The sequence below is a fragment of the Camelus ferus genome, chromosome 29 (genome assembly GCF_009834535.1).
Source record: "Camelus ferus isolate YT-003-E chromosome 29, BCGSAC_Cfer_1.0, whole genome shotgun sequence".
Lineage (NCBI taxonomy): Eukaryota > Metazoa > Chordata > Mammalia > Artiodactyla > Camelidae > Camelus > Camelus ferus.
In genome coordinates, this window is record NC_045724.1 from 25,048,756 (window position 1) to 25,063,829 (window position 15,074).

At 46.9% G+C, this 15,074-nt stretch overlaps 1 protein-coding gene across 1 annotated transcript in view; it reads right to left on the reverse strand.

Annotated features, from left to right (window-relative positions):
- Window positions 1-5,540: 5,540 nt before the first annotated feature.
- Window positions 5,541-15,074, reverse strand: part of TGS1 (trimethylguanosine synthase 1) — a 32,658-nt gene continuing 23,124 nt past the window's right edge. Inside the window, 2 exon segments of the mRNA XM_006191048.3 lie at window positions 5,541-6,230; window positions 14,890-14,968. Of these exon segments, the coding sequence (XP_006191110.2) occupies window positions 6,108-6,230; window positions 14,890-14,968 (202 nt within the window). The 3' untranslated portion in view covers window positions 5,541-6,107.

Below are 15,074 nucleotides of genomic sequence, written 5' to 3' on the forward strand. Positions count from 1 at the left end.
CCAACAGTTAAGAGCACCATCCAGCTGAGACAGTCCACGGATCAGGCAGTATCTCCACGGAAGAATTGCAGGCCACACGGCGCAGACAGGCCGTGGCTTCCCCAGCACGGAGCTCAGAGAATGCTGACCCCCGGAGCCAGGCAACCGGGCCCCAATCGCATCTGAATGTCTAATGCCCATTCCTTTGATGCCTGTAAAGGAGGAGAGTCAACTTCACATTCTTTGAGCTCCTAGAAAGATGAACCCTTTTGCTATGACCTGCCCGAGGGATAAGACCTCCCTCCTCTGAGGGGCTACAATCCTGGGAAGTGACGAGAGACTGGATAAGGAGACCACGAGCTCTGTCTACGTGGTGCTGCGCATCTGGACCCTGGGGACGTCTATGTGGCCAGTTCCATCTTGGTGTGCCTTCCCCTCCACCTCCCCCGAGTATTTCCTTAGGACACAGAGCCAGCAGTCAGGTGAGTGACAACAGCAGTTTATCCGGATCGGCCCGGGATAGCAGAGGCCAGGATGGCCCAGGAACACGTCCTGAGGCAAAATGGGAATGGACAGCTGTGGATGTCCAGTCCAATCAATGCACCACGTCGAGGGCGCAAGGGCAACGGCAGAACCCAAGGATGAGGCACTAGAGACCAGAAACCACATTAGATTACAAGGTACCTGTTGGAACTTAAATCCTTGAGTTGTGGCCACAGGCTTGAGTGGGAAGTGAGCTGCGAGATGCTTCAGATTCCACCCCCTGCTGCTGCAGGCGGCGCTAATGGTGAACAAGTGAACGACGGGATCGTTTTATCGGAACAGCCTAGCCCTGGATGTTACTGTTTTTAAACTAACTGATGAGATACAGGCTTATCTTAAGGCTGCTTTAAGTGATCCCGTGAATCCCCAAAGTCCAGCGGTGGTTGGCACGCTTATCTAATACATGACTGTTAGGGAGAAGAAATAGATTTCTTGTGTTTGCAGACTATTTGCATTTCCGCACGTAAATGAACGTTTAGGTGCTTTTTTTTTTTTTTTTTCTATTTATTTACTAGAAAAATCACTTAAAGAAAATGAATTTGAATGAAGGAGGCATTCTGTCTTAAAACAATGAACAGTTCTCCCGTCCCTGGGAAGGGAGGTCCGTCCTTCCTGGAACCTGAGCTCCCTGCCGCCTCCCAGGGAGAGGCCATCAGGCCCGCCGGACTCAGGCCCTTCCCCCAAGGCCCGCAGCCGGCCCAGGCTCAGGAGCAGGTGGCTGTGACAGTTACAGCAAAAGCCATCAGCGTCTGCGTTTACCGTTTCTGGTTGGGAGGGGGGCGGCTTTCACCGAGCTTCATCCTGTGCTGCAAAGTGCAACTTCGGGCATTTCACTTTCCAGCTCAAAGAAGTCCTTGTCGCCCTCTGTCACCTCAGGATGCAATCTAGATTCCTAAACGTTTGAGATTCATTTCTAAGGTACCCAAACCCTCAACATGAAAGAAAAAAAAAGTTTTTTTTTTCTCCAGAAATCTAGGTCTGTACTATTTAAATGGGAACCATCAGCAACCAGACACGTGATTAGTAAATACATACTTGAAGTGCCACTGGTACAGACTGAGATGTACTGTAAACTTAAAAAACACACCAGATAATGAAAACTTGGAGAAAAAGTGAACTCTCTCATTAATAATTTTTTATATCATTTACATGTGTCAATAATTTTTCAATATAGTTAAATATACTATTAAAACTAATTTCACCTGTTTGCTTCTACCTTTGAACACGGCTGCTGGAAAATGTACAATATGCTTGTGGCTCCTGTTATATTTCTATGGGACCATGCAGAGCTGGGTGACTCCCACGGATATTCTTCATTATTTCCGCTTAGTCACAGAATTAACCCCCTCTTCTCTTGCAGAAAAGATGGTTTTGTCTTACAGGGTCTCTAGGAACTGAGTGTCCATAGGGAACAGTGAGTAAGGGGCTGACACTACCTGCCTCCCCCTCCCGCAGGCTCTGCCTCCTTCACCTCTCAGGTCGGCCCCTCTGCTCCATCCTCACTCGCCGCCACGTGCACATCACTGACTGCGGATGAGAGCTTCCTCCCACTGGGCCTAGTTCTTGCGTGAGAAATCTTTCTGTGGGGGTTCCTCCGTCTGGACTCTGGGCCACTATGGGGACCACAGGTAGACTTCAGTGGTCTGTGAGCATGCACGGCAAACATAAAACAGAAACAGACTCTCAGACGTAGCAAACAAAGCCATGGTTCCCAAAGAGGGAAGAGGGTGGGGAGGGATAAATTAGGAGTTTGGGATTTGCAGATACAAAGTACTGTATTTAAAATGGATTAACAACAAGGCCCTACGGTGCAGCACTGGGAAATACGTTCAGTAGCTTGTAATAACCTATGATGAAAAAGAATACGTACGTATAACGGAAGCACTGTTCTGTACACCAGAAACTAACACAACATTGTAAATCAGCTGAACTTCGGTAAAAAACAAAACAAAAACAAAAACAAAAACAAAAACAAAAACAAGCTTCTGGCAGCGCCTGTGCTCTCTGTCTGCGCCAATAGAAATGTTCCCATGAAACACACTGGTGGCTGCGGCTTTCCTGACACGCTGTTTACAGGCCTCACCGCGGGCAGCTGCAGCGGCCTTCACCTCGTGTTAATAAGAGGCCCCCACTGTGCTCAGGAGCACTGCCTCCCAGCACAGGGCACGCGGCTTCCCCAGGACTTTGACGTTCGCAGAGGCCTCACCGTACTCGGCATTCTTTTGCCCTTGTGCCGTCTAAATGCTGTTTCCTTTCTTGGAATGTCTGTTCCAGCTCCAAGGGCAGCCTTCCCGCTTGCCCAGCAAGCAGCCCTGTCTCACGTCCCCGCTCCCCGAGGGCCAGGCGGTGCTGTCTCGTCTCTACCGCTCACCACCATCCATTCCACTGCTTTTCAGTTGGGTACCATTTAGGAAGTAAATGGTTGAACTTAAAAAAAAATTAATATACAAATATTAAAAGGGATAATGATTTTTCATTTGTGGTATTATTTGAAATTCTTTTTCAAATAAGTTTTAAGTTTTAAAAAATTAGCTGAGTGGAAGGAAAAAAAAAAAACTAACAATACATATTGACAGACTCGGGGAAACCAGGATGGGAGCAGACAGTGCCCGCAGTTTGGCTTAAGTCTCGCCTCTGGCTGGTCAGGCCGTGACCCTGATGGCGAGGGTCTGGGGAGCATTTCACGTCGCCTTGTAGGTCCTTCTGTCATTTCCTCCAGAACTACCAGGGCCCATCATGTGGGGTCTGAGATAAGACATTCACATTTGGGAAGATGAGTACACTGTATGTGGAAATTATTTTTGTGCTAGTTTTTCAACCTTTGTATGACAGAAATTATTAAAAAGTGAAAAGCTAAGGAATGAAAATAAATACCATGAGATAATGTACTAACTTTCCATCAGTAAACCAAAACCTAAGTGGGTGAGTATTTTCCAGAGAATTATAAATTAAAAATAAACCTTATCAAGACATTAAAAAGACCTGAATAAAAAGGTTAATGTTACTTAAGACACAGAAAAAAAAAATAAAATACTTTCCAGAGCATTCCACCAGAAGTCTAACTATAATACCAAAAGCAAGCAAGGTGCACAAAAAACAAAGAAAACAAGACAAAACAAACTCTTCCAGTGAAGTCCAGTAGTGAACTAAACTAACACATCACATGATAAAGCAGGATTTAATGACAAAATGCAGATGTAGCTGGATAATTTGAAATTTTAAAAGTAATTTAGTACTTTATCAGATTATATAAAAACAAAAAACCCTAGGAAAGAAAAGTGGAATCTTTAATTTTAATGCAGGCTTCAATAACGTTCAAACAAATGCTTCGAACCTTTCACCGCAAAATAAAAAAAGCAAGGAGTGAGTGCCATCACCGCGACAGTCCTGGTGTCCTCACAGACGCACCAGGAAAAGAAAAAGAAGTAAGAGGCATACACATTGGCAGAGAAAACAACTCACGTGGGTGTCATGACTGCTTATTTAGAAAGTCAGAGGGAAGTAACCGAAAAGCTGTTGGAACAATCAAAATGAGTTTTGGGAGGTGACTGGACGTAAGGAAGAGATGAAAAGCACTGTTACAAATAACACACCTGTTAGAATGTGCAGCAAGAGCGAGCCTATTCCACATCGAAAAGGGTGAAACATCAGGCAATAAACTCGGCAAAAACCATGCAAGATTTACACAAATAAAATGACGAAGCCTTACTGAAAGAAAAGATCAGAGTGTGGAGGGACGTAGTAAGTCTCTTGATAGAAGGTTCAATGCTACGAAGACATCACTCTTCCTAAACTGAACATCAAAAATCCCAAAGGATTTTAAAAATAGAACTTGATAAACTCAAGTTCATCTAAAACAGTAAAAATGCTCAGGAAAACCCAAGAAAAATCTAAGACACTAACGAGAGGGGAAATCACAACTATCCACACATGTACCAAAGATGACCGCAGTCAACCGCACACAGCACAGCAAGGGACACGTGGCCAAGGGGACGCACACACATGCGCACACAGGTTAGATTTCAAATTAATGGAGACATGTTAGTTCATTTAATAGAAAATGATGTAGCAGTTAGCTATTCATTTAGTGACAACATTTGATTGTTCAGCTTGGTGACAGTAAGAAGTGAAAACATGCAACTTTTTTGAAGGTGTGGGGAAAACCGGCCCCTTTCGTGCATGGCTGGAGAGAACGCACATTTTTGGAGGACAACGTGACATGATACACTGCTTAAAAAATAAGCATGAACTTTGGCCTAAAAATTTCACTTCTAGGGACCTACGCTACTTAAAAATACACACTGTAGCACCATCTGCAATTGCAGAAGTTGAGAACAACCCAAGTACTTGTAGTTGGGGATGGCTACGGAAACTCTCACAGGTCTGCATTATGTGACTGTTAAAAATGACAGCGAAGATGTGTACGTATCGCTATGGAGAAATTTTAACGTATTAAATTAAAAATAATCAAATGCCACAATAATATAATCCCATCTCATCCCATTGCGTGCGCACAGGGAGGTGCCGAAGACCTAGAACACTGACAGATTTTGATGTTGCAATTAATAAAAAACTTGTTTTTAATGATCAGCTCACCTGCTACTGCAGGGCCATCAGGCAACGGTGTGACGTTCCAAGACACTGAGTGAGCGCTGCTTCTCCTGTCTCCACAAAGCTGGTTCTTACGCACTTTCCCCCAGTATTTATTGTAAATTCCCCCAATTTATTTCAACCCCTCAGCTCTACTCCAGCCCAAACCAGGTTTTGTTTAATGTTTACAAGCTCACATTATTAAAAAGATAAAGATCCCGGATTCCCAATGGCCAGAGTCCTGTCTTTTTACCTATTTGTAAAAATGATTCAACACACTTTTGAATACTCTTCTTCTTTAATAGAAAAAGACTACAAACTTCTATTATAAAAAATACATTTCATATTTTTTCTAATAGACATTTAAAAAACACTAACTGTATAAAATAATTGGATGTTTAAAAACAAAAGACTCAAAGATGAGACAGTGTGAGAAAAGAACAGTAAATAAACGCATTTATATGTTGAGTGGAAGAGGTCTGTCACTTCTGTAAACCCTGGAGCAGCAAAGCCCGGAGCCAGTGGAAACCGCAGAGTGCCCCACACAGCCCGAGGGCCACCAGCGGGGGCTGGTTAAGTTACCTGGGCACGTCCAAAGACGGGAGTCAGAACCACCATGAGACACCCCAAGGCGGGCCTGTGTGTATTCACTGACACGGAGACTCTTCAGTTTACACCAGTAAAAACACTTAATTTAAAAAAATACAGATAGGCCTACGCACATGTGCACGCACACATGCACACACACACACGCACAGGAGAGCACACAGCTGCCCCCAGACGCGTACTGTCCTATGTACAACATACAGGTAACGTTCTCCAAAGATCTCAAAGAACTTTGTTAACATTCATTAATGTCCCATAAGTGTCCAGTTCATGTGGTGACATAAGCCTATGGGTGCAAAATACCAGTGAACACAGACGAGAAATTCGAAACGTGTCATGTGAAGAACGTTCTGATTCCTTCATGACCTTCTGTCCTTGGGCCACCTCGGTTAGGATTCAGAGGCTGATCTTCGGATCAGGTCCCCGAAGTAGGCAGTGATTGTTTTCAATTTATTATTAAGAAAGTTTTGTTCTATTTCCACTTGCCCTCCAGGCCCAGCCAAGGACGCCACCTAAAAATGGAACAGAAGAAAATCACACATAGGTAAGCATGATTTCAAAATAAACCTTTTCACATGCTTTATCAAGTAAGACAGCTCTGGCTTTTTATTTAAGTCTTCCAAATAATGAGGCATCTCCAATATTCACTGCCACTTTCCAGGTGGGTATTAATGCGGTACTTGGTGGTAGACATACATGTTGTTTCAGACACTTTCGGTGGTATGGCCAGACCACAGCGCTGTGTCACTGTGCAGGACCTCATCTTGCCAGTGCCAGAAGCTGCAGACCTCAGAGGAAGAGAAAATGAACATATCCTTCCCAAATACCAGGTTATTAAGACAGAAATTTAAAGAGTAACTCCCTTTCCTGAAAACTTCTCTGCTGTTCACCTTATCTTTTGCATTTTACCCTGATCTTCATTCAACAATATTCACTGAGTCCTGCTACGTGATCCCAGGACAACATCAGAGAGCGAGGCAGACACGGGCCGACCCTCACGGGGCTCCCAGTCTCTCCCGCCGACACCGCCTCCTTCTCTGCGTGGTCCCTTGCGCTGTTCTCCCGGCTTGAACCACCTCCTCTACCTGCTGCGCTTTGTGTGTGTATTTTTAAGTCCCTCCCTTCCCGCTTTCTGTTGTGGTAAACACATCGCTCTTCCTGAGGCCTGCCAGTACATGGTGACTGACCCCTTTATCTGGAGGCTGAAAGCACCTCCCCTCTCCACTGCCACAGAGTTACCCTCAAAGGAAGCTTCAAACCAGCGATGCTTCCACCTACGTTCCTACAGAGATAAAATTTCTAGTCCAGCGTTTTCTCATCCAACCTCTCAGGCATACGACGAGCAAGTGTACTACCCTCGCAGCACGGTGGCCTCACCCGGGACCAGTCTGAAGGGGCAGCAGTGAGGGTTAAGGGACGGGGGACACCGTGGAAGCCCTGGTGTCCGAGCACGGGAGACGCCGAGTGTGGGAGAGGGGAGCCGGGTGTGAGGCACCGGCTCCAGCAGGAGGGACACGCGCTTCTGTAACTCTGTGATTTAGCCGGCAGAACTGCAGCAGCGTCTGCAAAGTGAGCTGCTGTCTAGTTTGGCGTGGAGGTGAGAGATCTAATCTCAGTGGTGTTACACATGCCACACCAGCATCGAGCCGAAGGTAAGATTCACTGTGCATCAGCAACGAGTGTGTATTTTAAAGCATTTCAACTTCCTCTTAGAGAAACTTCACAGGTACAGAAACAGGGAAGCAGCAAAGGTCATTCTACGGTACACTCCTAAAAGAAAAAAAATGGCAGTCCCACCAAGGCAGTAACCATGTCAGCACTAACCCCGCCCACGAAGAGGCAGAAGAGCGATGGCCGTGTTTTTACCAATGGAAACAGGTGACAACAGAAGTCAGACACGGTGTCTGCTACAACGATCAGAAGCACACACACACACTGCTACCTGCTAATAAGAAATACAGCACCTGAAGTGAAACCAGAAATGAAAAGCAGCGAGGCAGTCTCGGAGCAGCAATTCTCAGAAATTAAGTGTTTTATTTTCTATTTTTGTTATCTTCATGTCAGTCTGATTTTTCATAAGGAAGGGCCAAATGAAGAATTTTGTCTTTAACCAATAAAAGGCATTTTGACTAGTATATTTAAAATAAAATCATTTCATAGTACTTTTTAGATGAGTTAAGATACAACTTAAGTGCAGTATTTCCCCTGTTCCTTTAAACAGTGACTTGTTTAAAGAAAGTGAGATGGACAAGCAGAAGTTTTCCCTGGGCGGGGGGGTGGGGGGCTGAGAAAGGGGGAGGAGGGAGAGGAGGGGAGAAGAGGGTGGGCTGAGAGAACCAAAGTCAAGCTGAAACGAGAGCCAAGCATCTCCGAGGGCGGGCCCCGCAGAGAGAGCGCAGATCAAACTCGAACACCAGCTCTGCCAACAGTCTGCTGCGCCAGCTTAGAGGGCTAGGCTTTGGCTGTCTAATCTAGAAGCAGGACCACCACCTGCATCTCCCTGCAGAGGCATCCTGAAGGCCAGAAATACAAGCACACTAAGCAAACCCAGACGGCCGGGCCCTTCTTCCTCTCTCTCCTTTGTAGGGGCCGCCTGGGCTCGGACTGCTGTGCACAGGAGGAGGAATGAAGATGTCTTACACGGGAGGCTTGAGGTCTATTAAAAAAGGTAGTAAATCCTTTTACTCAATAACTACTGAATAAACAGCTTATAGGTTTTCTAGGCAGTGGAGGTTGGGAAAAGAAAAAGCTGCTTTCATGAATTTTACATTCTAGCTGGGAAAGTCAGATGATGGGTAATTAAAACAAGTACTGAAAATGCCTATCAAGTGTTTAGAAAGAAATTTAAAAGAAACTTAATGTGTTACTTTCAAGGGTTCTAATTAAAAATAATTCCTAACCTTAGCCTTCTTGTACTTTTTAATATTTTCACAACTACGTATATTTTAAAGGTTAGAATTCTGGAGTTGAAAAGACTAAAAATTATGTAGTTCAAGCCAATAAATACTTCTTCACTTCAAGCAAACTAATGCCATCAATTTCCAGCTGTCTTTATGTTTCACTAGCAGGTTTAACTGACAAAATGTTGTCTGGTCCCTTTAGTACACTGAGACAGAGAGAGAGGGGAAAGGGGAGGGAGATGAGGAGGAGGAGGCGGAGGGAAGCAGACACAGACCAGCAGTCCTGGGCTACAGGCTCCAGTTTTTGGCGTGGTGCCTAAATATACCAGATCTACCAAGAGAACCCCCAGTTTGCTTGGACTGGCACTAGAACTAAGGACTGACCTTCCATTAGCCAGATTTCACAGCAGGCAGTAAGGCTGTTGCTTGGGGACGAGGAAAAGAGAAACGGGTAAAGACCACAACGCAGGCGATAACTTGAGTGACACAAAAGGGGAGACGTAGAAGATTCGGGAGTGAAATATTCAGAATTGCATCTTTTCAAAAAGCAAGCTGATTTAAAGTGAAAATACATGGTAACCGAGTGAATGAGAGAAAACAATTTCTAAACTGGGTCCCTCATGGGAAAATATATCATACATACTTTATTATAAGAGAGATGCAGAAAAATCAGAACACTGGCCAGCGGTGACTCTGTCCTTTTGGGCAGTGAACGCCTTGTCGGGGTGACTGAGCCACGTGAGGCCGAATGGCGGGCGCACCACTCAGCTTCCCTCGTTCGCTCACCAACAAGCTGGCCGTGACCTGACGGGCTCGCTCAGAGTGGCTGGTGGCCCAGTGAAACTCGCTGCAGACTCTGAGTGCATCACAAGAAAGCAGCGCCTGCGCTGCATGTAAATGCCGGGCACCTGCGCTCTCAGGACGAACGTCCTGAGTGCCCGAGCGTCCTGCCAGCCCGGGCGTTCTCAGGCTCAGAGCGTCCGCAGCCCTCCTCCTACTCCCGGTGCCCGTGCCTGGCTCTGCACCCGCCGGGAGGCCTTGCCACACGCACCATGGGGACAAGGCTCTGGCCACATGAGAGTGCTGCCGGCAGACCGGATTCCTACCACGGGAATTCCACTCAGAACAGCCGGACACAAGTTATCAAGCCTAATATTCAGAAGCCAGTGAGGCCCCGATTTTCCTTTTCAGTGAAGAAGCTGACTACTACAGAAGCTTAGAGCTAGCATCTGCAGAGAAATTAGTGGTGAATTTTCATTGCATTCAGCTCAAACCAAACACTAAAAATGCTCGTGAACCAAATTTCATTCTATTTAAAATGTTTTTCCAAATAACAATACTACCTAGTAGTTTCCACATTTATAGTTTCAAGCAGTCAAACGCATGCTTTCTTTTACGCGGTGAGTTTCAGAAATGCTACTTACAAAGAATCCGCCCTCCCTCCCTCAGGAGATAAGCTGCTGGGAGAGTGACGCCCGCTGCACTCAGGGCCTCCCCTTTCCTGGACCCCCGAACGGGGCCTCAGGAACTCTGCCCACCAGCGAGACGTCGATCAAATCTAAGATCAAATCTCACATGGCTGTCCACGCTGAGAGGTACTGGGTTACTTTGTAAATTTTCTCCTGCTTTGTCAGGAAGCAGAACAGGTGGGTCTGGCCTGCTGCCACAAAGGCCGCCGGGAGGAGGCGTGGAGGGTGGGGCAGGCCTACCGGACAAGCACCAGGAAGCCCACGACGCCTGGCCTCCTGCCTGAGCCTCCGCATCATGGCTCCAGGGGTGACGCCCAGTGTGCCCTGCTCTCTGTGCCGGGACAAGCAAGTTATACGGAAAGGTAATTTAAATTAACTTGACTTGAAAAGTACGAAGGCTCCCGGTTTTCTGAGTTCTTATGCTTTAACAGTTAAGGCATCAAGCAAGGATACGGAGGCCCCGTCTCCTGGCTCCCGGGTCTACCTCGGAGACAGGGACCCTGTGAGGCGTCCCGCCGCACAGACCTCACACCAAGGCGGTGTCAGGCGAGCGCCGCTGTGTGGAGGTTCTTCGGGGAGACTGACCATTCCACTCTGCTCACAGACCTCAACCCATTTTGCACACATTTCCTACTTAAAAGAGCAGTTTCTCATGTATGGGAAGCATGGAAGACCCACGGCTAGAACTGGCTGCAGATCTCTGGCTGTCAAAGGAAAGAAAAGAAAGGGAGCACAGCAAGACGCAGGCAGCGAGCAGATACCATGCGATTAGCCCGGGCTCCCTGAGCTGAATCCACAGTGACTTCAGTGGGCGAGATACACCTTCCCTCCAAAGAGCCCATCACAAAACAGCTTCTACGTTATTCAGTTCTTGAGTCTGGACAACAATGGACACATGTCTTGGAATAAACCCCAAAGAGAAAAAGGAAATAAGGGATTGAGGAAACAGGGGACCTGGGAAAATATTTTACTGGATACAGAAAACAATTAGACTCATTTCCCATATGGAAAGATTATGAGACAACTTGTGTTTGTTTTGAGTCCACAGTCAGTTTAACCGCTCTAAATATAAATGTCATCCAGAGCACAGATCTCCCTGGATGGGAAATTAACTGCTCTCTACAGGCATTTCCATGCGAAAATGCAGGCTGAGTTTTAAACAGCAGACGCATAAACCCTCGGGCCCAAACCCATTGAGCTCAGGTTGCTGTGACCTTCTAAATGTTCCTTAGTAAAAACGTTGACTTCTCTGTAACTCTGCCCTTTCTCAATTTTGTAGTACTGTCTCTTCTCTCACTTAGGAAATCCTACATATGGATAGATTTTCTTTATTTTAAAAAGAAAAGTTGATTTCCCACTATAATTCGATCCAAATTCAGTACCAATATAACATGCCTGAAACCTCAAGTCCCCTTTCGGACTTTTAATGTTCTCTAGTGTCCTTACTCCCTCTAGAGGCGGGAGGTGTGAATGAACCACGAACTGTAACTGTGGCAGGGGTTTGAAGCAAACCAAAACACACAAGAGAAAAAGTTAACTTTCTCCTTGGGCAAGTCACCACGTGCAAAGATGGGCACCATCACTCGTTACTACGGAAACGCAAGTCAAAACTGCAGTGAGACACCATTTCAGACCCACTAGGGTGCCTACTCCAAACAGCAAACAAAACCACACGTTAGTGAGAATGTGGAGAAATCAGAACCCTTGTGCACTGAGGGTGCAGATGTAAAATGAGTCAGCTGCTGTGGAGAAAAGCATGCTGATTCCTCAAAAAGCTGAAAACAGAATTAGCACACGACAGCCATTCCACTCCTGAAAACATAACCAAGTGAAGTGAAAGCAGGGCCTGACTGTGTCCATGTGTCCCTGTGTCCCCAGCAGCCAGAAGGTGGGCACTGCCTGAAACGCCCGTGCATGGAGGAACGGAGGAACAGAACGTGGTGAATTCAGACAAGCACCCGGGCAGTTAGTGTGCAACAGGTACAACGTGTCAGGCTCAGAAGATAAAAGAGCTCTGGGCTGGACGGCGCTGGTGGCTGCACAACACCGGGACTGTGGTCGCTGCCCCTGGGCTGTATGCTTGAAAATGACTTATGGTAAATTTTATCATGTGTATTTTACCACAATTAAAAAAAGCCATTCAGGTGATTTAATCTGCAGCCAGATCTGGGACCCAGCGTTCCAAAGACCAAGCAGATGAACCAAAGATGGAAAAGTGTAACAAATTAACATAAGAGTATGTCCAGTACAAGTGAGCATATCTGGTTTTTGAGAGGAGAAAGAGAAAAATCTATAATCTGGGATATGTGTTTAAAAATTAAATTCTGGCATTTTACAAATATCAAAGCTGTCTACTCTCTCCTCTTGAGAAAACATGCCATCTTTACATACTGGTCCTCTTCAAAATCTTAGTAACGTTTATATTCTTTCCACAGTAACTCAGATCTTCTAAGTAACAGACACGAGACTTTACTGAGGGTTTATGGGCTGGAGGTACTGTGATAAATGCTTTACCCACTGACTTCACTACATTCATCCTTCAAAACCACCACTAGTAAGTGGCAGGGCTGAGACTAAACTCAGGGCTGTCTGACTCTTCGTATCTTTTTTTTTTCAGCCCATTCCCTGAACATCGATGTTCTAGCCACCTTCTCCTTAACTCCTACCATCAACTCTGCTTAGCTGTACCGCCAGGGCCCCTCCTGGGCACATCATCTCCGCCCTCCTCCGGGGAAGCCTGCAGCATTATCACCACTGAACAGGCGTGACCGCTGACTCCTGTCAGATAGGCCTGCAGACGCGACAGAGGGAGCACTGACCAAAGACACAGGCAGGGAGACCTGGGTGGTTTCAGTGTGTGTGCGTGTGCAGGTGAGGGATGGAGGACAGTGCCTCTGGCCAGGGGCAGGAGGCAGGTGCCTGTGAGAAGACAAACTAGGAGGAAGGAAACAAAAAGCCTGCAGCTCTGCTCCAGTCCGTGCGTCCCCACTGCCCTCACCCTGGATCAAGGGAGCCCCCGCCGCACGTGCAGGAACTGTGGTCCACGGCTTGGGGTGAGGGCCAGACGTGAGAGGCTGGGGGAAGCAGGTGTGGACCAGGCCCTGCCACTGCTTTCTCAGCCCTGCTCACCAAACCCCTGGCAGGTGCCTCATGCTCTGAGGTTCAGGAGCACAGCCTTCAAAGGCCACTTTGAGGGCTGTGGTGTGGAGCTCAGTGGGACAGTGCTTGCCTATCACGCACGAGGTCCTGGGTTCAATCCCCAGTTCTTCCACTGAAAAATAAATAAATAAACCTAATTACCCCCCCAAAACAAAAAACAAGCAAACAAACAAAAATGCTGCCTTTGCCCAGTCCCTCCCCAAAGAGGGCGCTATGTCTTGAGCCAGTGTTTCATGTCTTGTAGCGCTTGTGTTAACAACCCCAGGGCTTACCCACTGCCACCCCTGCAGGTCATCACCGGGGCCAACACAGGCTTTAACAGTGGCTCTCAACCCGGGCCACACATGAGAATGACCCAGGGAACTTAGACAAAAATGGGTTCCATCAATTTCTGGGGTGGGGCTGGGGTGGGGCTTGGATAGTCAATTTTCACAAGTGTCCCAGTGACCCTAAAGAGGGCAGCCAAGGCTGACACTCACTGGATTGTGGCCTGTCCTTTCTCCTCCTGCATCACTTGGGAATAAACAGCCCATACTCAGTGACACAAGACATCTGAAGACCACAAGTACTTCATGCAAGAAAAACAAAAGGATTATAAATTATATCAAATGCAAAAAGGATAAAACAGATTAAGGGTTTAAACTTCATATAATAATAAAAATGTTCTAGTGCAAGAAGAAAACAGAAAAATCCAAGAATACGAAGCATAAAGAATGTAGCAGTTGAACTGAAAAAACACAAAAGACAGGGACAGACAGACTGTAACACGGGAGGAGCGAGCGCCGGATAGCAGTGATCTCCCAGGAGGAAAAGGGGGCCTGGCCCCAGAAAGCACAGTCGCGGGAGCCTGACAGCCGCACGACCGACGTCCCGGAAGAGGGAAACGGTGCTGAGGGGACACAGTTGAACAAATAACGGAGACAATTTCTTCAGAATAAAATACAGTCAAAAAGTCCAACAACAGGGCCAGCTCTCAAACAGGAGAGACAGGAGACCCGAACCCAGCAACGCTGGAGCAACGTTCAGACCCGAGAGACTACGGATTTTCAACAGGACGCTTAGCACGAGGCTGGTGTGTAGTATGTGCTGGTAAAAAACATCAACAGGTCTCTGGGAGGCTCTCATCACACCTGATCCAACTCGGGGGGAAAACATGCTTAAAATCAATGTTTATGGTAAGAACAGGACAAGGACGCCTGAACGTCAGCTGAGTGCCCTGACCCCAGGGCTGCAGTTAGAATTGCTCCCGGCCAAGCTCAGGTTTCACCGGTCTGTGTACTTCTACTTCGGCGGTCATTTCCAGGGATACCCAAGACCCCTCCTCCCAAGGGAGGCTTCAGTAGAGACAGGACTTGGCCAGGCTGGGCACGCGCCCCTGACACACAACACCTCATCCTTTCGGGACATGCGGTGAGAAGCCCAGAGTGCTCGCCAGGTCTGTGTGTGCCAGGAGCCGGGGAGACGAGGAGGCCGACCCAGGCATGGACTTAACTGCCAAGCGCCGCCAGCTTTCCAGGAAGAGAGAAAAAGCCAGGGGCTGCTCATCAACACGTTCTCAGCTAGAGAAGCACCCTGTGTCTTTTCTACCCATTCTTCGCAGCAGTTATGCTGGGGTTCACACAAGGTCTTCAGTAACGGCTTACCTGGTCGACATCAGCGTTTCTTGGAAGAAAATATACAATATTATTAGTGATCTTCTGGGAAAGTCTGAAAATTTCAAAGGTGGACAACAGTTAAGGGGAAGGAACAAAAACAGCAGTTAATTTTTGATCAGAGGTAAGCTCTTTACTAATTATATCATAACCGAAATGTTCTCTGATATGTAGCA